The sequence below is a fragment of the Triturus cristatus genome, chromosome 11 (assembly GCF_964204655.1).
Source record: "Triturus cristatus chromosome 11, aTriCri1.1, whole genome shotgun sequence".
Taxonomy (NCBI): Eukaryota; Metazoa; Chordata; class Amphibia; order Caudata; family Salamandridae; genus Triturus; species Triturus cristatus.
In genome coordinates, this window is record NC_140594.1 from 347,722,611 (window position 1) to 347,750,381 (window position 27,771).

General features: G+C 42.4%; 1 protein-coding gene across 2 annotated transcripts in view; it reads left to right on the top strand.

The window, feature by feature from the left end:
• Positions 1-27,427, top strand: part of SUDS3 (SIN3A corepressor complex component SDS3) — a 229,333-nt gene extending 201,906 nt beyond the window's left edge. For both annotated transcript variants that reach the window (XM_085633334.1, XM_085633335.1), the window contains exons 12-13: positions 3,143-3,227; positions 26,688-27,427. In XM_085633334.1, coding sequence (XP_085489460.1) covers positions 3,143-3,227; positions 26,688-26,786 — 184 coding nt within the window. In that variant the 3' untranslated portion in view covers positions 26,787-27,427. The remainder of the gene's footprint in view (positions 1-3,142; positions 3,228-26,687) is intronic.
• The last annotated feature ends 344 nt before the right edge of the window (positions 27,428-27,771 follow it).

Below are 27,771 nucleotides of genomic sequence, written 5' to 3' on the forward strand. Positions count from 1 at the left end.
CGAAATAGGTGGGGCGCTCCGCTCCGCTCCTTCCCTGAAAGTCTCGGGGGGATTCGTCAAGCGGGGGCTGAGAAAAAGGGGGGGTCCCAAAACGCGTTTTCCCCATGCATTTTTCCATAGGACCTTTAGTCCAAGCTACAGCCCGAACGGCTGAACAGAATTACTTGAAATTTGGCAGAGAGGTAGTCCTCAGTTCAGGGATGTGCCTTTTGCAGGTCTGGTGTAAATCTGTTCATTAGTTCCTGAGAAAATTGCAGTTAAAAGCATATATATATCTATAGGCGCGCACCGTGCGCGTACGGTAGGCATACCGTACGCGCACGGTGACGTGCGCGAGCGCAATTCTGATTGGTTGGATGACATATGTGTCTTTATGAAAAAAAAATATTTGTAATATATGTATAGCTAAAGATTAATGGAAGAAGACATGGGTAAATAAGTGTCTAAATACAGTGATATACTATCTGACGTCATCAGCAGAGGATTGCGGTCGCGTGAGTTATAGTTGCCTGCACTAACTATAACGGGGGAATTTCAATGGTTTTTCACGAGTGAAATGTCCAGCTAACTATAACATGTGTGAAACCTATAGTTTTTTAAGTGAATATATATTTATATATACACACTGAAAAAAAACATAGGTTTCAGGGGCGTTAGAGTTAGCTGGACTTTTCACTCGTACAAAACCATTGAAATTTCCCCGTTATAGTTAGTTCAGCTAACTAGAACTCGCGCGCCCGCAATGCACTGCTGATGAGGTCACATATTACATCACTCATGACATGGTCAGTGACATCACTCATGACATCTCAAATGACATCTCAAATGACATCACTGATGACATCATCCAGTGAATGTGTGTTTTTCTGAAAATTACATATGTTTTATATATGTATATCTCAAGGTCGATGGAAGAATAAATGGGTATATAAGTGTCTAACTGGATGATTTGTTTTTGAAAAATTGATTGTATAACTGACTGATTAAGTGTATCTTAGTGAATACATGGCTTAGTGGGTAATGTTTAAATATGTAAATATCTGTATCAGTCTCTCACTTTGTGTATAAGTGGCTGCATGGGTTGGTGAGTAGCTACATGAGTGTCTATATAGGTTATTAGTTGGTTTTTCGAGTATCAGTATGAGTGTCTGAGTGTCTGTATGGTTCGGTGGGGGGGATTACGTAGTGCATAGGTGCATGAATGAGTGACTCACTGTTTGTATGTGTTGAACACAGCATGTGTGCAGGACTGTATGGGTGGATGAGTGTGTGCATGGGTGTGTTAGTGAGTGAATGACTGTCTCAATAGTGTCTTTATGAGTAACTACATATGTGACTATTGGTGTATATAAGTGAGTATATGTGAGAGTGAGAGATTGAAAGAGTTCCTGTATGAATAAGTATGTGTTTCTATAAGTGATTGTTTAAAAGACAAAGTATGTGCAAGTTTCTGTAGAAGTAAGTGTGGTGGTGTGTGTATAACTGTATATGCAAGTAAATGGATGTTTGATTCTTTATTAGCATGAGTGACTATGTGTGTGAGTAACTATGGATGAGTGGCGTTGTGTAACAGGATGTATAGGTGTACGAGTACATATGATGAGTGAGTACATGTATGAGTGACTGTATAGGACTGTTGGTGAATGAGTGGATGTGTATGTGGATCTTAGAATTACTGAATAGGTTGTTGTAACTGATATTGGTATATCCATTGTTTTGAAAATTTTAGTTTCTATTTTTGAATGTGTGTATCAAAGGTTATATTAGGGGGAGAGGAGGTCTGCCACTCTATCACAAGGATGATGTCATCAGTGATGTCATCAGTGATGTCATCAGTGATGTCACTGACCATGTCATGAGTGATGTAATATGTGATGTCATCAGCAGTGCATTGCGGGCGCGCGAGTTATAGTTAGCTGAACTAACTATAACGGGGGAATTTCAATGGTTTTGTACGAGTGAAAAGTCCAGCTAACTATAACGCCCCTGAAACCTATGGTTTTTTCAGTGAATATATATATATATATATATGTAGTATTGATCTTATGTCATTGTTTAAATAAGAGAAATGTATCATCTAATTTTTGTTTAAAAAAAAATCATTTTTGTAAAAGGGGAAGATGTGTGGTAATGAGGTAATTCCACCATGTTTATGATAGAATAAAAGTAATAGAATGTGACAGGGTTCCAGACGTTCGATGGATGAGAGAGAGAAAGCAGCAACTCTTGTGGTCGCTGTAATGCTTATACGCTTGCACTGAATAAAGGAAACTTAATCCTAAAGAAGTCTAGCGTCATCTTTAAAAGTTGTGTGACGTTGACTGTAAGCTAGCAATGCTCCTGTATGTTACATAATTCTTGGATTCCTTTTCCCCCATTAGGTTCAGAGCTCTGGTCAAAAGAAAGATTTCCATTGACAAATTTGCTTGGGTCTGTAGGTTTTGGTCAACAGAGAACATTGAAAAAACAGTTTTCCAGATCAAGCAAAGACGTGCTTTGACTGGGTCGAACAATGTGTATAGGCAAGGTTGTTGTTTTGGAGCCTCTTCAGCACCGGTTTAGATTTTTGTACAGTGCCACATATATATGTAAAAAAAAAAAAGGGAGCAGTAAACCCTGGGTAGTTCACACGTTTAGGTGGAGAGCAGTTCTTTTATATGGAACTCTATATAACACCACCCACACTCTCCAAATCTACTCACCTCTAATGTCTATTGTTCTGTTTTTTCGAGTTGAGTTTTTAAGCATAGGACTTGCACACTGCCATCCATGCTTAACTATAAATAAATAAATTAAATATAAAATGGAAGGTGTTGGGAGGGGGGGTATGGTACCAATAAATTGATTCTACCCTGCTATAGCTTCAAATACTTTAGAATCAGTTCTCCACATTTTCAGAAGCATCTCCTAAGACCATTTGCCAATGTCTCTAATTGATGCTTCCAGCTTCTTGGCTTTATCAGACAGCCAGCCAGGTGTCCTTTTGCAGGTAGCAAGGGGAAGTTTGCAGCTGTTTTCTTAAACACAATTATGCAAAAACAGGTAAATCCATTGTCATAGTAACATGTTTTTGAAACATAAACGCATTTTAAAAGATTTCACAAAAGAGAGCTGATCATATATCTTCGCTTCCTCATTCCAGGTACCACAAAAGCCAAGCAATTTATCTGGAATCAAAAGAAAACACGAAGATTAGTTGTGTCATCAGTTCAGTTGGGACAAATGAAGTAAGTGCTCTTAATCAAATGCACCATGCCCCTTTTTAGGTTATTTATGTTATCCTTTTTAACACATTAAGTTGAAGGGAATGAAATGTCTCTTTGTGAATATGTGATCACTATGTTTGGTCTCATTTGAAAACTGTATCCAGGCCTTTGCAGAATACATGCAGTAGATCTTCTGTGTCTGTGCTTGAAAACGAGGCTAATGAAAGTAGAAAGAGAACAAATGTATTGTACATTGTATGTGTGGAAGCTGGCTCTTTATAGAGTGGACCAAAACGAGGTACACTGTGTAAAGAGTCCAGGCAACCCTTATTGGTTTACAGAGGCAAAAATTATAAAGCTAAATGCTTTCTTTTGTGGAAGTTTGGGCGAGCAGTTTAGGCTTATCAGAGGTTAGTGCTAAGCATTTGTTGTACTCACAGAGGCAATAAGTGACACATAACTCATGAATAAATCCGGGATAATTTAGAAAAATAACTTGTGTTTTTATATACATTTTGATACCAATAACTCTGTTATAAGGTAAGTACTTTTTCAAATATGAATTTTCACAGGTAAGTAAACAGTTCACTTAAAGCTGTCCTTACGCAGCAATGCTTCCCTATGGGTGAAAAGGCATATGTTGCATACAGTTATTTATGGTCAGATTCTGGGGGTCTCCTTCGGGACTTGAAGTCGTAGAGGGCCAAGATCAAAAGTACCATCAGCAGTTATTTGTTTTCCTGTCCTGGGGCGTCTGGGTGCAGAGGTGCTGTCTATGTTAGCAGCTGTGCGAGTTATGCTAGTGGAAAGAAGGGGGACCACCTAGAAACAGGCTGCAGAGGATGACTTGGGGACAAGTCTGAGAAGTCCCAATGGGGGGCTCGGGTCACAAGGTTCCTGGGAACAATGGGGCACAGCAGATTCATCAGTACCCGGGATGGGGCGCTCGGGTGCAGAGTGGAAAGGTTGGCTGGGCTCTGTGCGTCCCTGGGCCTTGCGGTTGTCGGTTTCGCCGATGGGGGTGCAAAATCAGGACAGCTGGACTACTCAGGAAGTGGGTCTCTGTAGTGCTGACGTCCCTCGACAGCTGCTCGGTCCGGTGCGGTGGGAGTCCGCTTGGACTCTCAATGGCTCTGCTTGCTGCAAGGGGTCTGGTACCTTAGGTATTGGTCCTGTGAGGCTCCAGATGGTCCTGGTATCCTCTCACTTGGTGGGGGAGACAGATCTGACCTTCAGGAGCACATGGTCCTCTTCCTGGGAGGCTGCTTCGGGCTGGCTGGGGAGCGGCAACTCAGTGAACCAGACTTTGCAGTTTCAGTGCCTGCAGACTGGAGGGGAGTAGCTCCTCTACTCTAAGGGAGATTACTGGCAATTGGCAAAGGGGCTGGCAGTCTCTTGGAGTGTTTGGAAGCTGTACAGCTGCTGCATGATTTTGAAGACTGATGCAGGCAGGCAGGGTTTGGCGCAAAAAGTCCACAGCAGTCTTCAGTTTTCGCTTATCTTGTGGCTCTTCTTGATCTGTCGAATCCAAGTTCCTGGTTTCAGGGGTGCCACCTAAATACACAAGTTAGGGGCGTTAAGGGGAGTGACCGTTAGTAGCCATTGGGTTTCTTACCTTTAAGGTGTCTATACCCTCTATAGGACCACTTCCTGTGGGCAGTGGGCATAACCCCGATCCAGAGAGCCTAATTTTACTAAAACTAAGATGGTGGAATTTTAAAAGTTGTGTCCACATCAGGTAGCCCACCGTAGGGTTGGAACTAGCCTGGAGGGAGACAAACCTCCTGACAAGCTAAATTTTGTACCTGTCCTGGTACCAAATGGGCCTGGGGCAGGGGATGGCACTTCCCCTGTCTGGGGAATCCTTGGGTTGCATATGAAAGGCAGCAGAGGACTTTGAAGCTCCTGCCTTGATATGGTGTTCACTTGGTCGTCCTGCTTGGAGGAACTGAAATCACCTCTGGCTGGAGCAGGCATCATTTCTGCCCTCAGAGAGCATGTGCTCTCACCTGCAGGGGGTCAGAAACCTTTCTTTGGTGGCAGGCTGCTCTACACCAGTCAGCCAGCACACTGGTAGTCAGTAGGTTATCGAGGGGTACCTCTAAGGTGTCCTCTGGGTGTATGTATCGATAAATCCATCACTGGAATCAGTGTTGGTTTATTAATACAAGATGTTTGATACCAAACATCTCTAGTTTTAGTGAAGCCATCACGTAGCTGGGGAACTTGTAGATACAAGTGTCCAGCACATGTACTCAAAGTGGCTTCCCTCTTCACTTGTAATATCTAAGAATCGACTTTGACATCACTGGGGCACATCTGCTCATGCAGATATGCCCACATATATAGTATAGTGCACCCAACCTTAGGGCTGTAGGGGTGACTTACCTATACTGCATGCAGTGTCTGCAGGCATGGTACACAGGTGGTGGGCCATGTCGTGTCTAAACATTTCCCTGCAGTGGCAATTTGCATGTTGGTACTGAGGGGTTCCTTAGGTTGGAGCAATATATGCTGCAGCCCTTGGAGACCCTCTTTAGCCTTCTTGCTTTAGGTACAAGGGGTACCATTAACTAAAGACTTACAAGGGTGCTACAAGTATTGCTAATTGGAGGGACAATTGTACAGTTTTAGGGAAAGAGATTTGGCATTGGGGACCTAGATAACAGGAACCCAGTACACTTCTATCAAAATTCCATCAGATACCAGGCAAAAAGTGGGAGTGATCATGTCAAAAAGGGACATTTTCCTACAGTATTTTAGAGCAAAACAAAATATAAGATCTATACTTTTAAAAGCTTGTAGAGAAGTTAATAGAATACAAAGACAAATGTTAATAAGCTTTCAGTTGTAACTGGCCACCTTGTAAAGTGCCTTCATTAGACCTCAGTGTAGGCTAAAAAGGGAACAACTGTTCATGACTGAAGAATTGAAAGTCAACTGGTAATGCTACTGATTAGCTAGCTCCAGCATTTTTTTGTAGAGTAGTTTCTACCAATATCCTTAGCCAATATTTATATCTTTATGCATGCATAATAATGGTGGCAGATGCTGCTCTGTCTTGACTAAATGCATCCAGAAAGATGGGTTTTAAGCCTTGCTTATCCTGTCACCAGCCGATGTCAGTGACCGAGCTGCATGTCGTCTGTTGTGTTTTGAACGCGACCACGACTCAGTCATGTTCCGAAGGCCAGGCCATGCACCAGAAGGCTTTAAGGAGGTGGTCCCTAAGCTGCTCGTGCCCGGCAAGTGACTACGTGCAAGTCGAGGTCCCAGTCAGGAGGAAGGTCCCGGGACCGGCCGCGTAGCCCGACTTAGTCATTGTCCCACTCCAAGTCCTCGGGACATTTGGGTAAGTCGAGGCACAAGAAAAAGGGCAAGTAGTCGAAGGGCTCTTCGACTTCTCGTCTGTCGGCTGACGCAACACTGTATCATTGACATTAAAGGCCTTGTTCCTTGGAACCTGCACCAGCTCTGCTCCTCCCAGATTTTCTGGGAGCTGAAGCAACCCCACGCCCAACGCAAGGATTTTTATGAGGCTATGTGCCCCATCTTTGGGCGTCAAACCCCGCCGGCGTGTCTCCGGACCCGCAGGGTCAGAGGGGGTGGCCCCCCATCTGGTTCCACACTGCTGCTCCTGCCCTGTCCAGTGGGCCCCCTAGGATCCATCCCTGGATCCGGTCCGATGCTGATCGTACTGCCATGACCTTCCCGGGTGCTAGTCCTGATGCCGATGCTCTTGACACTGCCAGCGCCCGCTGGTGGCACCATCGCCATTGTCATCCCTGACTCCGACATTGAGCCGGACAGGTATCCCTCGACTCCCACACTGGCAGAACCCTTGCCCCCTAGATTGGAGCCTGAGCCCTATTCCCTTGGGCAAAACTGTGAGGGGTCGCTTGACCCCTCAGAATACCAGCCCTGTGTGGAAGAGCCTAATATGGACTGTTGTGAGGAACTGGGTGAAACCAGTGGACTGAAAACTGCTCCAGATACTGGGCTGCTTTCTCCACCTACCGTGGCTATGGAGGAGGGAGCCTTATATGCAATGGTTGGGTGGCTGAGGTCTTTGACCTTCAGCTTCCCTTAGTGGCAGTAAAGACTAACATCTTGACAGAGATGTTGCAACCAAGAGTCTCCACATCTGAACCCCTACTCCTGTTCGTTGTGGCCCTTACTGACCTCCTCTTGGGGACCTGGTCCTAACCCACACAGGCAGCTGAGAACAGGACAATCGCCTGCCACCATCACCCTGCACTTGGGGACCCAAATTTCCTCACTCAGCACCCTACTCCTGAGAACTTTGTGGTCCAAACCTCAGCATCTCAGGGCGCCTAACCCAGCCAGCCCCCAGATAGCAAATTCAAGAGGCTGGATTCATTTGGGAAGATGCTTTCTTCCACCAGCTTGGCATTGTGATTGGTTAGCAGTGCATGCCTTTTGGGTCGCTACTTTCACACTCTGTGACGTAAGTGCTGCCACTTGTCCCAATGGTGGCACGGGCCGTACTCTCTCAAGCAGTTGCTGATAGGAGAGACGCAGCAAAGGTCAGCGTTTGCTGCGAACTCAACAGGACCGACTCACTGGGCAAGGTGGGTTTCTCCACGGTGGACTTGAAGCGCCATTCCCGGATGAGGACGACTAGTTTTTTAGGGGATGTTGAATCCTCCCTTATGGACATGCTCCTTGATGGCACTGTCTCTTTGGAGAGAAGGCGGATTCTACGTTTGACTGTTTCAAGGATTCTCTGGCTACAACCAGGTCCATGGTCCTCTTGACTTCCCCACGTCCATCCCAATCTGGCTTTCACGGCTACAGAAGGGGTTTCCAACAATGCCAGTTCCCTCCCACCCACTGAGCAATGCATGCTGCCCAGCTTTGATCAAGCCTTTACTCTTGAACCTTTGCTCCCGTCTGCACAACAGTCGCAGAACATCACAGGGTGCTACGCGGAAGCTAAAAAAATTAAGAGCTCAATATAAGAAGAGCTGTCGCAAAGCAAAAATAAAACATCATGAGTTTTTTTGGGAATAAACTGCTAGTGGCAAGTAAACAACCCAACGGGAAAGAATTTTGACAAGTTATAAACACGCTGACACATGGAAAATCCAGACATCATACTGTAGGTATCAACGCAGATATGTGGGCGGCCCATGTGCAAGAAATGTACAAAGAACCGGAGTACAAACAAAATACAGAAAGTTGTGATAATGTAACCGAAAAGAGAAGGAGCCTGTCAACAGCAGCACCGATAATCACAGGAACTCAAGAAAAAATCATCATGGATAAACATCAAAGCAAAAATATCCCTGAACTTACAGATACAGAAAAATTAACAAAAATCATAAAGAAATTAAAAACAGAGGGTGCAGCAGGCCCAAATGGTATGCCAAGTGCTCTCTTTAAGGAAGAGCCTACTTACTGGGCAGTTTATCTTACACCACTTTTTAAGGAGCTGGTCCTGACAAATAAAATCCCAGAATCATGGAGGGGAAGTATTCTTCAACCAATCAGTCACTGCCCAGCAACTACAGACTCATTACTTTAACAGATGTTGAAGCTAAGCTATACGTTACCTGTCTGCTGGAACATCTCAAAAAATGGTCTGACGATACAAAATTGATACCACAGTCTCAAACCGGATTCAGGGTAGGGGCAGGCACACTGACCAATTTATCAGCCATAACGCTACTAATCGAAAAAGCCAAACATCAGAACAAGCGGCTGTTTGCATGCTTTGTGGACTTAAAGCCAGCTTTCGATTGTGTGCCCCGAAATCACCTATGAAAAAAACCTGGCAATTTGGGGTATTCCAAACAACTTACTGAAAGCCATCAAAGAACTGTATACTGATACCTAGACTCAGGTGAAAATAGGTGATGGTAGATGTGTAACAAAGAAAATAGGTACCCACTACGGATTAAAACAGGGGTGTGTGTTAGCCCCAAGCCTCCTTAATCTGTATTTAGCTGATCTTGAATAAGCACTTACTGGAGTAAACAGCCATCCACCAACGTTACCCAAAGAGGAAATTAGGTGCTTACAGTATGCTTTTCAGCCAAACCCCAATAGGGCTACAACGCAGTATGAGCACACTTGTGAATTATATGAATCGGCATGGATTAGAATTAAATCTATCTAAAACAAAGGTAGTGCGGTTAGTGGATGCCAAATTCAAAAAACACGCGTGGTTTTGGACGGAAAAGAAGTTGAGGTTGTTGCCTCGTACAAATACTTGGGGTTTAAAATCGAGAGAAAACGGAGTTATAAACATCAGTGTCTAGCAATGAGGGCTAAAGCGCAAAGTCTTATCTATGGCTTCAATTTATTAAAAAAGAAATTAAGCTGTCCACCTTACTGCCACCTATTATCTGTTATGTCGGCAAAGTTAATGCCTTCTGTCACATATGGTAACGAAATAATGAGGGGTCCTGAAATCGCAATCCTAAACAGTATCCAAACGAAGGTTTATAAAAAATGTCTTCCTCATACAGCAAGCAGCATCACCGGCTCAAGTCCGTTTAGAGTTTGGTTTGACCAATCAAATACATCGGAGCAAAAGTGCTTTGATTAAATTATGTGGACGGCTTAGAGCAGCCACAAGTGATTTAATTGAGAATTTGTGCTGGAAAGGAATAGAAGCTCAGAGAGCGAAGAAAACACAAGGTTCCTGGGGCTGTTACTTAGCACAAGTTATTGAGGATCTTTGTGTTCGCGAAATTTGGATCTCAGGCATTGGGAAACAGGCCTTTAATAAAGCATTAAATCGGTCAACAAAAATCCTGTATAACATAACAGATGAAAACAGCTTATTACACAGACGTCATGCCTAGACGGTGATTAATTCATATGGCACCAGGAAACCGCAGGTTTATTTATCAGCACATTTCTCAAAAATTTTAAAGAACCAATTTATGAATGTGTGCTTTGGTATGTGCGAAATAAAGGATTGGATCCCCTCCTGGAAACACCATTACCAAAATCAAGACTGCAGATTGTGCAACTACAAACATGAATCCCTATCACATATTCTCTGTGCATGTCCGAAGTTATTAAAAGAAAGAAAGATACTTTTGAAAGAAATATTCATTAATATTAACATACGAACATGCAGGGAAGCTTTAACCACCTGGTTGGGTGGGTCTTCTATTCCGCTGGTCTGCAGGGGGGTTAAATTCATAAATTTGTATCTAAAGGAATTAGGAAGAATTGTAGTAGAAAACCAAATAATTTAATATACAGTTTTATGATGATGGTTTTTAAGATGAGGATGATGTTATGGTGCAGCACTTTTTGGACAGGTCTTTGATTTTACGAAGTGTAGAATAATGAATGAAGATTCTATTCTTTTTTTATAAATGTTCTTTTTTTTATATATAAGATGCTTTAAGTAATGTAATGATATTATATAGTGTAATGGTTTTAAAAGACCTAGCATTTGAATAAATTTGACTTTGAATATGCGGAAGCAGGACTAATAACTCCACGTCATCAGGACAGGTGCCTCAGCAGCCAGTGCAGAGATCCCACGGGGTTTGCCGGGAATGCTGCACCTCCCTGAAGAGGGAGAAGGGCAAGCGCGTCAAGAAGGAACATGAGACAGTTGCTCTGAAGCAGTAATCCACCACGGGTGGAAAGAAACTGTAAAAACTGAACTGAGCGAGACGTTAGACATCGGCTCCTTAGTCATACTCACACAACGACCCTATCCTAAAAGGTGGAGGAACTGCCTAGACCATGAGGGAGGGGGTGTACTGGGAGAAGAAAGCAGATGGAGAGGACAGTACCTTGGACAAAAATTTGTGTTGTGGCTATATTTGTATTTGGTATTTCATTCGGGTGTGCATCAAAGTACTTTTCTGGAAAATCCAGCGCAGGGTTGGACTGATGTATTGTGCTGCTCTGTGATTGTAGAGCTGAAATACCCCCATACTAACCCCTTAAGAAGCCTGTGATGGCTCGCTACAGCTACTGCTGAGGTTCAAGTGCTGAATGGGTTGTAGCGGACCCAGTTTTTTTTGCCATATTAAGATGGCCCCAAGACAACATAGGCAAACGACCCAAACCCCTACGTTTTGAGCTCCAGTGCCCCACTCCCCCCAACAGGGTATGATACCGGCTCACTTATCGGAGTGCTAGAACGGATTACGGTAGGGATGGTGCTAAAAGCTGTTGGGACTTACTGATACCGGAAGGTTATTTGATCTAACTGTGATCTACATAAAAAGAGTCCTATTTTAATCAAGTAGTTTACAAATTAAGCGTTTCTGCCAGAAATGTACTATATAGTAACGTGTAACGTGGTGGTATGTTACGTTATTGGCACTAGAATGATTACTTAGGTGGTGAAGGTGATTGTTGATGAATGGGACAGTACATTACATATTAACTGCACACAAACATGTAACTCATTACATTACCCATTATTTCGATTTAATGAAGTGGTTTGTCCGTAATGCAACAAGTGTTGGTCGTTGCTGCAGTCGGGGTTACTACCAAAAATGATGCGCCAGATTGTGCTGAGTGTCTGACAAAGAGAACAATGCACGGACAAATATATACCCCTCATGCATGACAAAAGCATTGAACTACTAGATGCTGTAGGCTGCACGTTACAAGCAATAACCTACACTTCGCGAACACTTTTACAAACAGTCTGGGGTTCGAATTGGATCAAGAAAAATAATCCAAAGTCGTTCATGGATGGGCACTCTCATAATGGACTTGTTTACAACAAAAGTCAATAAACCATGGAGGCACACTTACTGGTAGCTATGGGCCTCTCACTTATGTGTCAACCCGCTCGCTCTCTGCTGTAACTTCTTTATATAAACTTTCCCCACCACAAGCCGAAATAGATGTACATGATATGTTTCCCCCTCTGCAGCAGGTCCTTTATTTGTTTTTTTCTTTGCCCCAGTTAGGTCATTTGTTTTGGAGTCATTTTACTATAATACTACTGGAATTATGTTTTCAATAATTGAAGTGGAACTTTGCGAATTCGAACCGTTATTTGGGTACCCTGGTAGATTGGTGGTTAGCCCCACACTAAACATTGTGAAGTATTGAGTATGACAGTCCATGTACTGTGACCTATGGCAAATATTATGCTTTGTGGCTATCCTGATAATTATACTTAGGAATGTTTTGAATAAGCCTATTTTATGAGACTTGTATTGCAAAAATTTAAAATGGCAATAAAGATGCTTAAAACAAAAAAGTTAATAAACCATGCCTGCTACAGCATTCCTCCAAGCCTCACATCACCTGACCAAGGACAGGGCCCTATTGAATAATCGGTACAGCAAGTTTCAGGAGCTTTTGCTCTAGAGCTGAAACTCTGTATGGGATCTATAGTGTGAGGCGACCATTCCATGTAACTCGAATAAAACAAAATGGACACTATTCTGTTAACCACTTTAAGGACAACAAATTCCTGTCCAGACAATATATGCATACTTTTTGTCTGTAATCTGCAGAAGGGCGACTGCATTTGTCATTTCTGCCGCAAATTAACAGCAAATTGCCTAACCAAAATTCTCAGCATCCCTGCTACAGCAAAATGACAACGTGGTTTTCTGTACGCAATTACTTTTGTGCACACACCTGCCGTCTAGTGTTGAGCTTCGATGTTGCAAGTTATTTTTCTTGGAAAAAGGAGATTAGGTTTCGATGTGATGCATGCTTTCTCCCTTGCATCCATATTGCTCTAGGACAAAGACTCCACCTTAAACCTTTTTTCCCCTCATCGGGTTCCAATGGTGCTCCATTACCTCTGCGTCCGAAGTCCAGATTTCGATGCCAGGAGCACGAAACACAGCTTCTTGAAGACGAAGAGTACAACCATGGACCAATTTAGATCCGAATTATTGACAAGGTTTGGTCCAGAAGAGTATGGTAATGAACCATTTAAATTTTGCTCCTCTTGTAATAATAAAATCCTGTGATCGAACCAGTGTCTGTAACTTCTGCCTACCGAGGGACCACAGCAACAGTGGCGTGTTTGCCATGTGAAGATTTCTGCAAAAAAAATACAATTTGACACCAACGCGATGAAAAGTGGGCACCCTACTCCATGATGTACAACCTGAACTCTACTTATGTGTCCTGATGACTGACTCCGGAGACAGACTCTCATGGGCCCTCTAAAAAACCCTTCCCCCAGGATAAAGACTGCACCTTTTGGTTTCTAAATCGACACTGAATGTTGTCCACTCAACGCCCAACCTCAGAGAGACACTACTTTTATACATGCACTGAGATTCTTCCTACCGGTGCTGAACTTGGAAGCAGCCTCAGCTCCATGCCAAGGAGCTTCCCCGAGGGCACCACCCTGCTGGACCACTTTGAATAAAGCGCAGTAGTCTCAGTACCACCCACTGTAACCAGACCATTCAAATCCTTTAGCCTAAGATGCCAAACCTCAAAACTGACCAGCCTTTGTCACCAAGGAAATCTTTAAAGTCGAGCAAGACCTCCGCTCTGAGCGCGCTACAAGATATTGAACAGTTGGATACTAGAAAGAGAACAATTAGATAGATGAGACACTGGTAATATTGTCAAATGCCCACCTCGAACCACACAGGCTCCTCATAAATTATGGTTTACTTTTTCAGGATGGTGTATCAGAGGATCTGATGGCTTAAACCATTCCTAAATAGAAATCTGTAGACACCGCTCAAACAGCACCAGCGCCACTATCACAGATATTGCCATCATACTGTATACATTCAGATTCATACAACAAACGTTTAGCTGTCATTTGCCCTTGTACCATGACCAATAGACAGTGGACCAGCAAGGTGATGCTGGCAAGATAATACAGCAGACCCGAAGGGTGACCTGGCTTTGGTGCCATACTCTGTCATGGCTTCCTCAACAGACAACACTTTGACATATGCTGTTATAGAGTGGCACAATCCTGTGCACACAAATGAGGAAGAAAAACGCTTTCTCATTAAGACCCTTTAAAAACTGTGGGCACTATGTTGTCTGTGACACTTCTAAAGACTATATTAAAGTGCTAGAAATATATATTAAAAAGTGATGTAAAAGCCAGAGTGGTAAGACTCGTTATTAATACGTGTCCACTTCCCGCCTATCTGGTTGTGCATTCAACACTTAAGAGAGCAATCATGCAGGGCACAGGTAACACTTCCCTGACAGACAAGAGGAGTAAAAAATAATATACACTGCTGGAAAATGTGTGGCATGAGAGTTTTCCACACAGTGGCACATTACCAACTCCATCAGTGTGCCTGCAAGTTATGGCAGGCATTAATGGAAAGAAATAGAGTTGCTCAAGCACTTCCCAGACGCATATAAGAAATGAGTGAATGATATAGTAGAGAAGGGAAAGGAGCAGTGATCACCATCAAGTGCGTACTGGAGTAATCCGAACACTAGCATCCTTCTGCACCACAATACATGGCTGAACGTATTTGAAATGAAATGAAAATGTATACAGCGCGCTACTACACTAAGGTGTCTAGGCACTGTAAGATTCTGGACTAAGAGAGAAAGGCAGAAACTGAATTTAGTAGTTAAACAGCCAAGTTTTCAATGCTTTCCGAAATTACAAAAGGTCAGTTTTGATTTTAAGAGAGATGGGAAGAGTGTTCCAGCTCCTGGCAGTACCCACTATAAAACGTCTTCCGCCCCAACTGGCCATTTTAGATTTTGGAATAACAAGATTAAGGGCCGAAGAAGATCTAAGTTGCCAAGAAGGGGCATACCTACGAAATGTTTTCTTGAAAATGTCAGGGCCCTGACTTTGTTGAGCTTTAAAAGCAATACAAAAAGATTTAAAGAGAGTTCGTTTTTTTACGTGGAGCCAATGCAAACGTGGTAGGAGATGAGAAACAGAGTGAAACTTTGGAATGGACAGAAGCAGGCGAGCAGCCGCATTCTGCAAAACCTGGAGTTTGAGTCTTTTAATCCTGATGTTTAAGAAGAGGGTGTTACAATAATCTAATTTTGATAGAACTCGAGCAGAGACGACAGCTTTGCGAAGCTCCAGGAGAATGAAAGGTAAAACGTTCCAGAGAATCTTTAAGGTTAAAAAACAGGAGGAGGTGATAGAGTTGATATGTCCTTCAAAAGTAAGTTTATTATCGAAAAGAAGTCCCAGATTTTTTACCTTTGTAACCAGGGCAGGGGCGTCCCTATTTCTACTAAGTGGGGGTCCAGAAGGAATTGTCCTTCCCAAACAGGAGAACCTCTGTTTTCCCTGAGTTTAGTTAAAGACAGTTTTCTGACATCCGGTTTCCTACGCACGCATGCAATCCCGAAATCCATAGGCCGCAGAATCCTGATCACCAGACAGTGACACCACGATCTGTGCGTCATCGGCATAGGAGACCACAGAAAAGCTGAAATGTTTTATGAGCCTAGCTAGAGGCGCCACGTAAATATTAAATAACGTGGCGCTCAGGGACTCACATGGAAGAGAAAAAGCCTTTGACCTAAAGCCATTAATTTCAACAATCTGCTCTCTATCAGACAAAAAGTTTTAGGGCGATTCCACCAATCCCAATTGCTACTAGACGGTCGATGAGGATACTATGGTTCACCGTGTCAACGGCTGCGGACAGATTTAATCGGAGGAGAGCAGCCTTCACTCCTTTATCCAGGGTTAAACGTATTTCCTCCGCCGCCGTCAGTAGGACAGATTCCGTACGGTGTGGATTTCTAAAGCCATATTGGGAAGAATCTAATAGATTGTTATTAAAGATGAAGGCAGATAACTGTGAATTCATGACTTTTTCTAATATGTTTGCTGGGAGGGGAAGGCGAGAGATTGATCTATAGTTGTTGTAGTCTTTAACATCAAAGTTCGCTTTCTTTATGAGCAGAAGAATGGAGGCTCATTTCCATTCCTTCGGAAAGTAACCTTCGCTAAACATTCTATTAAAAATATCCGTATGATAGATCGCAACCGTCCCTGATACTGGATAAAGAATTTTTGGTGGACAGGGATCAAAAGATGAACCGGATTTAGTCTGCATAAGAAGGACCTGTATTGAGTCTGCCTCCAGCGGGCTAAACTTGTGAAGATATGGCGAATGATTTGGGAGAGAAATAGCTGTAGCAGCTTCTGAAGAAATAGGCGGGTTATAACAACCACACAAGTTTCTAAAATGAGAAGGTAAAGAACCAATTAACTCCTCTGAAGTTGAAATATTTAGCCCTATCTTTTGATTCCCTCCCGGGTGACCGGTAATCAGAGAATTAAAGACAGACTCAACCTTATTCAGAAAGAAAACTGCCAAAGAGTCTCAAAAAATTTGGTTTATGTCCGTATGAACACATTCAGGCTGTCTACTTAGCTATTTTACTATTTTGAAAAGTTCTTCAGGAGTGTTTAGTGAGGCCTGAATTACCACTGAAAAGTGGTTCACTTTAGCTTTAAAAATTGCAGCTTTGTAAACCTAAATGGCCTTTCTGTACGCTACCTTGTCATCAAGATCAAAATGAGAACGCCATTTTCTTTCCTGCTTCCGAAATTCTTGTTTCAGACTTCTAAGAGTATCGTCGAACCACAGCTCCGTCCGTGTCAACCTGTTACTTTTAGAGCTCTTTAGAGTAGCCAATTTATTAAGGGTGGAAAGAATCCAGCTATGGTAATCTATAGTGGCCGACTCCATATCCTTAGAGGAATCTGGCTTGGATGCGACAAAATGTTGCCTGAAAGCATCTGATGTGATATTATGCCATGACCTGGTGACAGAGTTCCTACCTTTAGGTATATGAGAAGTTGCTGGCCCAGCTGTACATTTAATATTTTAAGCAAACATAATTGCATAATGGTAAGAGACCAGACCAAAGGCATAGAAGTTACCAAAAGGTGCTGATTATCAGAAAAAATTGTGTCTAGAGTATGGCCTGCCTTGTGAGTAGGGCCATTCACATGTTGAGCAAGGCCACCACATTCCATAAAATCCAAGAGAAGAGCTGAGTCCTTATCTGCGGGGCTATTGAGATGAAAGTTAAAATCCCCCATGATAGTGAAGTCTGGGTAACTAGTCTTAGCATCAAGGAGTTGACAGTTCTCGTCTAGAAAGCTGTATCCAAGACCAGGCGGTCTATAAATAAGTACACCGTTAAAAGTATAATGGTGAGTAAGCAGAATCTTGAATGCCAACGCTTCGCAGTTGGAAATTACATCCAACGCCCTGGCAGTGACTGAAAATTGTTCCCTGTACATTATAGCTTAGCCGCCCTCCTTTTTTCCCACCCGGTCAGGCCTAAAGATGTTAATACCTATTTAGATTCTGCCCTCAGAGTACACCACCACCACCTGCTGCTCAGTGGTGATCATCCCTCCTGGTCTCAGGATGTTGACACTCTGGGGAAAAATACAAAGGATATGGACAATGCTAATGCCATGACCAGTCCTGCAACTTAAACAACAGAGACTGGATGTTCGCTGTATGTTAGCCTGTGCAGTGTCAAAAGCAGCGCCACATGCTATGATCACAGCTTCAACAATTCTTTCAAGAAGGCCAGCAACCATCTAGACAAGGACAGCACTCTAAGGGTGGCTTTCGTGGCAATGGTCATGCAAAGGCCAGGGGTGCTCAAGTTAGAGAAACCTCTGTCAATAGGGAGATACCTGCCTTTACTCATCCAACGCCTACTGGATGACATTTAGGGTCATACCCTTTTTGACAGGGTACATCCTCGGATCAGTGAGTGCTCTACATCATTGATTGCCAATGTATATTGTTTGGGGTTCCACACCACACCACCCAAAATAGCACGCCCTCAATATAATATTAGCAAAGATCACAAGCTCCTGCTAAAGAAGGGACAAGCGCTTCTTCTCAAAAGCACCATAGAAAGTGCCCCAGCAAATCACAGGGAACAAAGACTTTATTTGCTCTATTTCCCCATTCCCAAAAAGAACAAAACCAAGCAGCTGATGCTTGACCTCAGAACGCATAACTGCTACTTTGCCTCCAGTCACTGATAAATGACCGCTCATTTGCAGGAAGTAATTCCGCTTCAAGTGGGAAACTATATATCTACCCTTCACCCACGGCATCCAACTCTTAAGACTGAGCAATTCTCTGATGCCTTTTCTTCCTTACAAAACTACTTTGTGATCATAGACAGATGGATGAATGCCTATTTGTAAAACTGAATATGGAGAAGACCAAACCTATTTTAATTTGGGAGAATTAACCATTCGTCCAACTGATTTTGATCCATGCCCCCTGGTGACATCTTGTGTAAAAGGTTCATAAGTCAAAATTGACTCCATGCTAAGGATGGACAGCTGTGCTTTTGCTATAGTTTCCTCCTGTAGCTACCATTTACGTTGTCTTCGTGTTTTCCTCCCATTACTCCCTCAAGGTTACCTATAAAGTGCTATAGAACAGCCCTCATACCAGCCTTGTTAGATCACTGCAGTATCTGGGTATGAAGAACCAGACTCCAGGCCATTCAAAATCAGACAGCCAGAATGGCGACAGGGCCTCCTCATCACTGCTGTACTTCTATCCAACACACAGTACATTGATTACTTATTCGTAATTGTGTGATGTTAAAATCCTTCGCATAGTTCACAATGCCCTGCACAAGGAAACTTCTGCAGTCCATCTCATGGAGGCTTAGTTCTAAATATATGCCTTCTAGATTCCTTCACATGTTAGTTCAGTTCCTTTACCCATTCCTCAATACCAAAAAAGTAATGGAGGCAGGTCCTTTTTTTCTACGAGCTCTTCATATTTGCATATTTGGAACCTTCTTCCACACAGCTTTCAATTGCTTATAGACCCTTTTTACCTCATTAAAGCTCTTGAAATATGCATTTTTCCAATATTATAGCCTCCATTCAGTCAGTCAAATATTCTTTATTTTGTTTTTTTTGCAACCATAAAAGAAACAAGCGAAGAAATGAAAACTAAACGATGAATTCACACACAAATAACAATATAGAGAAACATTATAAATATTCAGATTAGGCAGGGTTAGTCATCGAGGCAATCTCATGTTATGAATATTTAATGATGTATATAAATATGGATTAATATCATTTACATAAAAACTACATAGAATAACCAGAGGGATGAATTAAATAATGTGTATATATATGGGGCGAGTCACATTAAAATTGCTAAAAGTTAAAAGGAAAAAAGTGTCAACTTTCAAATTCGAAAGTCTATTCTTAATGGTAACCTCGCATTCAAATATTGTCGATCAATCGATGCAAGAACCATGTTCACATAGAATTCATTAAAACCACCTGGAGTAACCAATAAGGGTTAGATAGAATTCAAATTAAATCATTAAAGTCTCAGTTCATTTTTGCTGCCTAGCGCTACGCCTGTTTCAGGTTGCCAATTCTGAGCTACAAGTAACCTTATGAGTGTTAGTGCACCTTATAAATAAAAATAGCATAACATGACCAATGCTCATTCTGGTGTTCAAGTAAGCAGTTAGTGGCAGACCACTGCAATTTAATGCTTACTGAGGAACCTCAGATGGTCATGTTGAAACAATAATGCTGTTTAATCCATGTCCCACGGTTATGCTGCTGTAACATTTTTCATTGAGTGTGGATGATGTGGTTTTTGCCATCTGTTCCAAAACCCATATTTCAGATAGGTCTCTAGTACTGTTAGTTTGATTATACATTTTAGAACTCGGGACTTACAAAAAAATGCTTGCATGCTGCCTTGGCTCCTACTAAATTTATGTTTTAGATTCTTTGACCCCTACTTGGCTTAATCTAAGGGAGAAATTCTTTGCATGTGCCACTTTGGGCTTTCATAAATTGACCTGGCCTGGAATCTTTGAGGACCAGCTTCTTTTGAGCCCTGAAACCTTTTGAAAGCCTGCTGCCGTTGACCTGATTCGGATCGTGTGTGCCGCATGTGTTTCAATTTGTTATTACGAAATTGATCAGCTTGAAAATGCAATGCTCAAATTGACATTTTCATATGTTGCATGTGTTTAATTATGCCTACTTGTCTTATAAATAATGTTACGTCAGTCGTGTTTTATTTAATGTTGAACCACTCCTCCATATTGGCCTTTGAAAGGTTGGTTAGGGTAGGAGCAGTCAGTCACATTACAGTTGCGTGACCCTTAGTCAGGTGTAACACCCACAGGCAGCCATGCCAGCAGCACTCCAACTTCTCAGACTTTGCAAACCTCACATATAATCAAAGTAAAATGTACATATGTACGTTCATGGTAGCAAAGGTAAAGTGCTACTGGCTAAAAAGCCAAACTTTCATAAGAAATGGGGCACCTTTGCAGCACCTCATTCACATGTCCGGATCATCTATGAAACATAGGCAGACTTGGAGCAGAGTCAATCATATACCCAATTACCTTTGAAAGTGACAAGGAAGTCGCATATTAAGATCACATATAAAGCTGTAGGGCCATTGTCGCATCAGTTACATGAAAAGCTGATGATGCTGGTTCATATTCAGTTGTAGTGCAGATCGAAAAAGTGGAGGGAAGAAGAAGCAGAGGTTCATTCAGCTTCCAAGAGGTACTGGTCTATTAGAAAGGGGGAGAATGAACCACATAAGTCTGAATACCAGAGTCTCTGAACTTTTTGTCTCAGACCCTCAACCACACGTTCACAGGCTGCGGTGTATATAATCTCCACTTAGTGTGGTTTGGTGGATAGCGTCATCATCGGGTCTCGTCACATTAGTGACCCGTTCTACAAGTGACAGCAAAACCTTCACCAGAAGGGAGACTGTCTGGATGTTGACAGTGGTGAGTGGAATAAAATTATCTTCTTTCCTATAGGTGAACCTTTATTGGAGGAATGGAGTAGGAAAGGGATAAGTCTAAAAATAAAGCAGTGTTTAGTGTATGATTCACGACACCTAGTGGTCGGGTCGACATGTTTAGGCCTGGAACAGCCCCTACAGGTGTATGGCCTTCTTCAGGACCAAATAAATATATATGGAGGCCTTATACTTTCTGGCTATTGTGTTATTAGTGAGCACACTTTGCTCCAGATGAAACGTGGTTATAGCTATGGTCTTTAGGCCTATAACTTAAACATGCATTTCATTTGCATCCTGGTGTGGAGAAATGTAGGACACTGGTTTAAGCTTGACTTTAAACCGTCCTGCACCTTGCTTCGGCATGCATCTCTCCAACCGAATGTTTACGTGAATGTGTTGTTGAGGGTCTCTGAGACAAAATGTATTGAGACTCTCATATTCAATCATGTCAGACCAACGTTTCTGAAAGATAAGGAATGATGAAAAGGAATCACATCTAAAGGGTCGGTTATCTGGTGGAAGAATCAGTCATGACTGAGTGAAAGAATTGAGACATTCAGTCGTGTCACTAGCATCTTGAACCTTTCTGACTGAGCAACATTGCAATTGGCAATTTGAAAATTGCATGCGTATTGTACATGTAAGATACCAATGAAGAGGTAGTAGGACTTGTGGGACTAGTAACTTCATTAAGTTAATCCAGTATGTTAATCTAGTGTAAGTTTGCTGATTTGTTCTTTTTTGTTAAGCCCTGCCTTGACACCAGTAGATCGTGTGTGTTAATCATCTTGACTGATACAGCCTGAGGTGATCCAAAGAGGTTTTTAGCATTCTCTTTGCTTTTAGACTTGTGGTGTTCTGGCTGATTGGTCATGGGCTTTCTGCATTAGTTTATTGCATAGTATATGTGCATGCTGTTAAAGCAGTGGCAGTGTAATGACCACAACAAGTTTACCAAATGTACCAGCATGGTTCCCTGGCCTAATAGGGAACAATACTGCATCTCATCTAGAAATGTGCGCACTCTCACACTGCTTTTACAAGGTGGTTGAATTATAGTAGTGGCAAGCATATACCCCATGAGTCTTATTTTACCTATCATGTTTCAAGGAGGGAGGAGGGAATTTCACAGTGTTGAGGGACAGTGGAGCGGTTATGTGCTGGGCTGATCTCACCATCTGAACGCATTTCTGACTTGAAATCATTTCGACACATGCCCCTCTTCCTTTTGAATTTTTGTGTGTGTATTACACAGCTCAAGATTACTAGTTGCATTTGTTAGAACAGTATCTGTATGTCTCCTTCCTACATTTACAAGTACTGTCACAATGTTCAATGATTTTTCCGATGATCAATGCAAATTTTCAGTAGTCATTTGTTAAAAAAGAGATTATCCTAGATGAACCCGGCATGCCGCCTTTCTAGCTGATACCCTGGTACAGCCCTAGCTTAGTTTAATTCATCATGTTTGCTTTTAAGCAATCCATGGCAGTATTCTGCCCAGTACCCCCGACATCTTTTTGCTGCCTCCAGTTTCAGAAAGTTTACTGAAGCCATATAATGTTAACTCTGCTCTGGTTGTCTTCGCCTGAGCTCGGCTGAGCAGCAGTGACTCTGACCCCTCGTTGTAGAGTTTCTTTACTTAATGCTGGTTTGGGGGGACCTTGTCATTGGAGTAGAATTTGGCAGTGGGTTCTAGTGTTGTGGTGTAGGTCTCTCTTAGGTCAGAGTGCCTGTTTCTGTGTCTCCAGCTTTGTCTTTGCAAGTTTATTTTCTCTCACCACTGCACTTAAACCGTTTAGCGTTTTGAGAGCTTCCAATGGGTTGTTTTTAGTTTGGATAATCATCTTAGGGCCAGATGTACGACCGGCATAATTGTTCCTCGCATATTGCGACTCACTTGCGAGTCGCAATTTGATTGGTGCAATTTGCCATGTACAACAGTGTGTTTAACACTGTTTGCGATTCCCAATGGGGTCGCAAATTGCGAGTCTCATTAATACCAATGAGCCTCTTGCAATTTGCGATCCCATTGGGAATGACAGGCTCTCCCAGGTATGGTGTCCTGCTGGGCTCAGCAAACCACCATGTCTGGGACTGCTTTTAAATAAAGCAGTTTTAAAAAAATAAAATGCAGCCCGTTTTCCTTAAAGGAAAACGGAATGCATAAAAAATAAATAAAAATGAAACAATTTTGTTAAATTTTTTAAGGGCAGGTAGTGGTCCATGGGACCACTGCCTGCCCTTAAAAATTATTTTTAGAGACAGTCACAAAGGGACCCCTTCCAAATCGCGACTGCATTACCAGTGTCTTGAAGAGGGTGGTAATTTGCGAGTGTTTTGCGACTTCAGTTGCGGTCACAAAACATTTGTACATTGATTTGCGGACGCAATTAGGAAGGGAACGACCCTAATTACAACTCTCAATTCCTAAATAGCGAGTCGCCATTAAATGACGACTCGCTATTTAGGAATTGTACATGGACCTGGGCCATTTTGCATGCGCAAACAGGTCGCAAACCCGTTAGCGCATGCAAAGTAGGGTTGTGCATCTGGCCCTTACTCTTGTTTTTTTCTTGTAATACTGTATTTATATAATTTTGGAAAACATTAGACCCCTGAAAGAACACTATCTCATATTAATTTTATTCAAGTAAATACATTACTTTATGCTTTAGTGTAATTGTATTCCTTGTTTTCAGATATTACACAGTGCAAATAAACATATTAAAATCATTGTAATATGATAATTATAAATAATATTGAGATGGCATTAAAATTCACCCTTTTAATTAACTTGTGCATAACCCTTAGAAGTTCAAGATTATATTACCGCAGAGACACACAAACTCCCTTTTTTTTTATTTTCTGGTAAAACAAGTTATCCTTATTTTTTTAGGTTCACCTTATTTTTTTCTCCACATTACCTCAAAATGATTTTCCTCTTGTATCTACCTGTGTCAATGCAGTAGCAGATGATGTAGTCATCACCGTAATGAATTGACTGTAATGTGGGGGCGATCAAGTGAGGGTGCCCTATTTAAAATAACTTTTATTATTTAAACAATTTTTTTCCTGTTTTAGAAAAACCTCTACCTCCCTTGCCTTCAAGCACCATCAACTGGAGAGTTTTACTCTAATGCAGGTAGCATTGTCACGGCTTTAAATGGCTGATGACAGCAATCAAGAGGTGGCCAATTAACGTTTGGCATGTGTGCAGTAATAATTACTTTTGATATGTTTGAGGTAGAAATATCTTTTTGTTTTGTGAAAATCTGCAAATTAACAGATGATGGATTATGGGTCGAGTACAGCAAATTAATATTTATGTGAAAATGCAGCAGCCACACAATCATATTTTTCCAGTGTCTCTGGCTGCAGTCAAAGGAATTGAACTGAACGTGAAAATGGACTCCCTCAGCAGGTTATGTCTACTTATTTTGCTGCTTGAAGTATGTCGGAAGTAGAAAGTGAAGCATCTTTTGCTTGATCCAGTTGAGACTGTGCCCTAGCATGCTGAGGCAACACAACACGTTTACACAGTATATCCCATTAGTAAAGTAAATAAGATCAGTCAGTACACTTGTGTGAGCCTCATTGTGCCTGTTTCGATGAGGGGACCTTGAAACCCAGGGCTTCTTGAACCCCGCTTTATCTACTGTGATAGAAAGTAATCGTCCGTTGCATTCAAGATCGGTCCTGAAGTTTCCCAACTTACATGCCTGGAAATTAAATCAAAGGCCATCTTGAGGAATTCACTCTTATGTGATTTTATGAAGGTTGTGTTGGTTGCCTGACAACACGTGCTATCCTGTCAGTTTGAGCTATCTCTAGTGACTTCAGACCTCCTTTTTGGCACAGTTCAAGAATACCTAGCTGCCATTTGTGCGATTGCTTGCTCTTTATAGTTATTTTTCTCTTAGTGTGCATCTTAAAAAAGAGATATTAGACAGCAGTGGCGGCTGGCATGGTTTGCGGGTGGCGGGGTGGGGTCATGAGAGGAGTTAACAGTAAAAAAACAAAAAAACAATATAAATAAAAGAAACACTTACCTTGCCGCACCAGTCCCACGTCCCTGCTCCTGCTCTCCAAAGCACAGGAAGCACAGAAAAGGCTACCCTGACCAATCACAACACAGTGTAGCAGTGTGATTGGTTTTGAGCTTCCTGGTTCGAAGCTCGACCATTGAATGGGAGCTGGGCTTGTTCTCAAATCAGGCTGTAATGCAGCCTGCATGGAGAACGGGGAAAGTGCGCATGACTGGATTAAGCAGCCCGAGAGGGCTGACCAAACAATCGCTGTGCACTTAGGTGTGGGCAAACTACTCCGCCCCTGCCCTGCTCCGAGAGCAGAGCAGCCCCGCCCACCTGCTCACCTACAAAGCTACAGGAAACCGAAAGCATTTGCAATGCAATAGGTATCACATTTACACGAGTTTAAGCTATTGGCATTGTCATTTACACCATTTCTTCAGTTTCTCTTACTGCAGGCGTGCCTGCAGTAAGAGAAACTGAAGAAAGAAAATGGTGCGCACAGTCTAAATAACACGTACCGTGTTACAATTGAAGTAAAGGGGCCAGTCGCCATGGGAGATGACAAATGAAGAGGATGCGGTACTACGGAGGGACTAACAAGCCTATTTTCGAATCAGAAGCCAGCATTTAGGACAGACAATGACACAAGCCAATGGCAAATATGGGTGGAGAGTGGGCGGGGCTTCTTTTCGCTAGCCCACCACAAGAAGTCTTGCAGAGCAACGCATGCGCGCTGCGTCAGGCTCGACCTAATAATAGCTGAAGGTTATTATCATTTTATGTTCCCTTTGCAGTGCAATGCTTAAAAGCAGTGGGGCGACGCTCCTCCGCCATAGCGGAGGAGCCGCCCCTGTTAGATGGTACTAACGTTTTGTGGATTCCACAGAGGCTGTTGGCATCATTGTGGAGCTGAGGATTTGTGTTTAAAATGTTTGTTGATCTTCATTTGTCATGATGGGACATATTCCACAAGCATGTGTACCTGGATATAATACCTATCATGTAACAAATAATGTTATAGGCAAGTAACCGTTACAATTTCATGCTGTCTTTAACCCTTTCCAATATGTGGAATGTGTTTTTTTCCTTCTTTTTGTTTTCCCCCTACTTTGGCAAATAGGCACTTCTGTGTGTGCTTTGACAAGAGCAGACTTTTGTAAGTGAAGTCAACTTTATGGTTGTTAACACTTCATGTTTACACAATTGCATTTGCACTCCCAAACCTCGGACTGTTTGTTTCACATAATCAGTTGCAGCTTTGAGTAAAGTTCAATTTCTTATCAATACCTACTCATAATTTGAGTTCCCATTTGATTGGGATTTATAAGCGACTGCCACTGTATTTAAATGCATTTGCTGTTGACTGTGTGCAGTTGGCACTCTTGCTGATTAAAAAAGGCTTTTGGAGCAATTTGGCATCTAAAAGTAAAGGATTTGGTACCTAAATAACAATCTGTCAATTAATGAATCAATCAATCTCTTGTTGAGCGCGGCTACTCGCCTGTGACGCTCTCGAGGCGCTTGGGAGAGGGCATGGGGGAGCGGGGTTTGCAGGTCCGACTGGGCACTGTGGTTCATTCGAAGAGCCAGGTCTTGAGGTCCTTCTGAATTGTTAACCATTGCTCATATGTTGTATCCTTCATAGTGATCACCATTTCTTTGTTGACACTGTTTTGTATTTTCTACAGATATGGGTTCGGAAAACCAGTGATAGTACCAAAATGAGAATCTATCTAGGTCAGCTCCAGCGGGGGGTATTCATGATCCGCCGGCGATCTGCAGCATGACCTTCTGTCCAGCTAAGAGCCTTCTTGAATGACTTTAAACTCCTGCACGGAACAGCATTTGGGCCTCTGACTTAAAGTGGCTGCACCAGAGCAAAATGAACTTGTGCTACCTGTGGACTAGGCTGTTCAAAGCTTGGTGAGAAGCCTTTTGATTCTCAACACAAGTCTTCATCGATGTTGAAGGGTGCGCTCCTCCGTGGATTTTTCCGTATTCCAGTTTGGTTTCCAGGACAGCAGAGAAGAACACTTATTTGTATCTCGAGGTTTAAAGGAGAGCCATATCGGACATATTCAAGGCAGACCTTTTGTGAGGTGTATGTGAAAGCTCTAACCAGGCAAGGGATGTAAATACAGGAACTGGCTTTTTGCCATAAGAAGGAAGCATGTTATGATCTGGCACACACCATGATAGTTGCCTGATTTGAATGGTTTCACATGTATAGTAGCTTTTCAGTGTATGTATGTTTGTGTGTGTTTTTATGGCAATGGGAGATATTTTCAGACTTCTTCTTGCACTGTATCTAGACATTATTTGAAAGGGGTGAATCATTACAAGTTCAAGTCAGATGGTAGCCCTTTTTTAAGTTGTATGCTTAAGTGACAATGCCATGTTACTGGCAAATAAATCTTTTTTTATCTAATTTGTGTCTTGAGACTTTACATATTGGTTTTGGTGAGGCATTTATTTGACAGGTTTATTTGTTCTTGTGCAGACTCTCCATTGTGGTTCCCAAATGCGTCGGTGGACTGGGCACCATGCAAAGAATAAATGGATGTTATTCTAGAAGTAAAAAAACATATCCTGGGATCTACTCCTGTGTAAAGCCCTAGATGAATATGTGGAAATGTGCCTTTTAATGGGCTCACCGGTGCAAGGGTCACCCTTCTCTGTCCACGGGTCCGTAGACCAACAAAATAGAGATTGGCACTGAAGCTGGAATTCAAATAACAAGTCTATTAATCACTCCTGAGTGGGACTATGTCC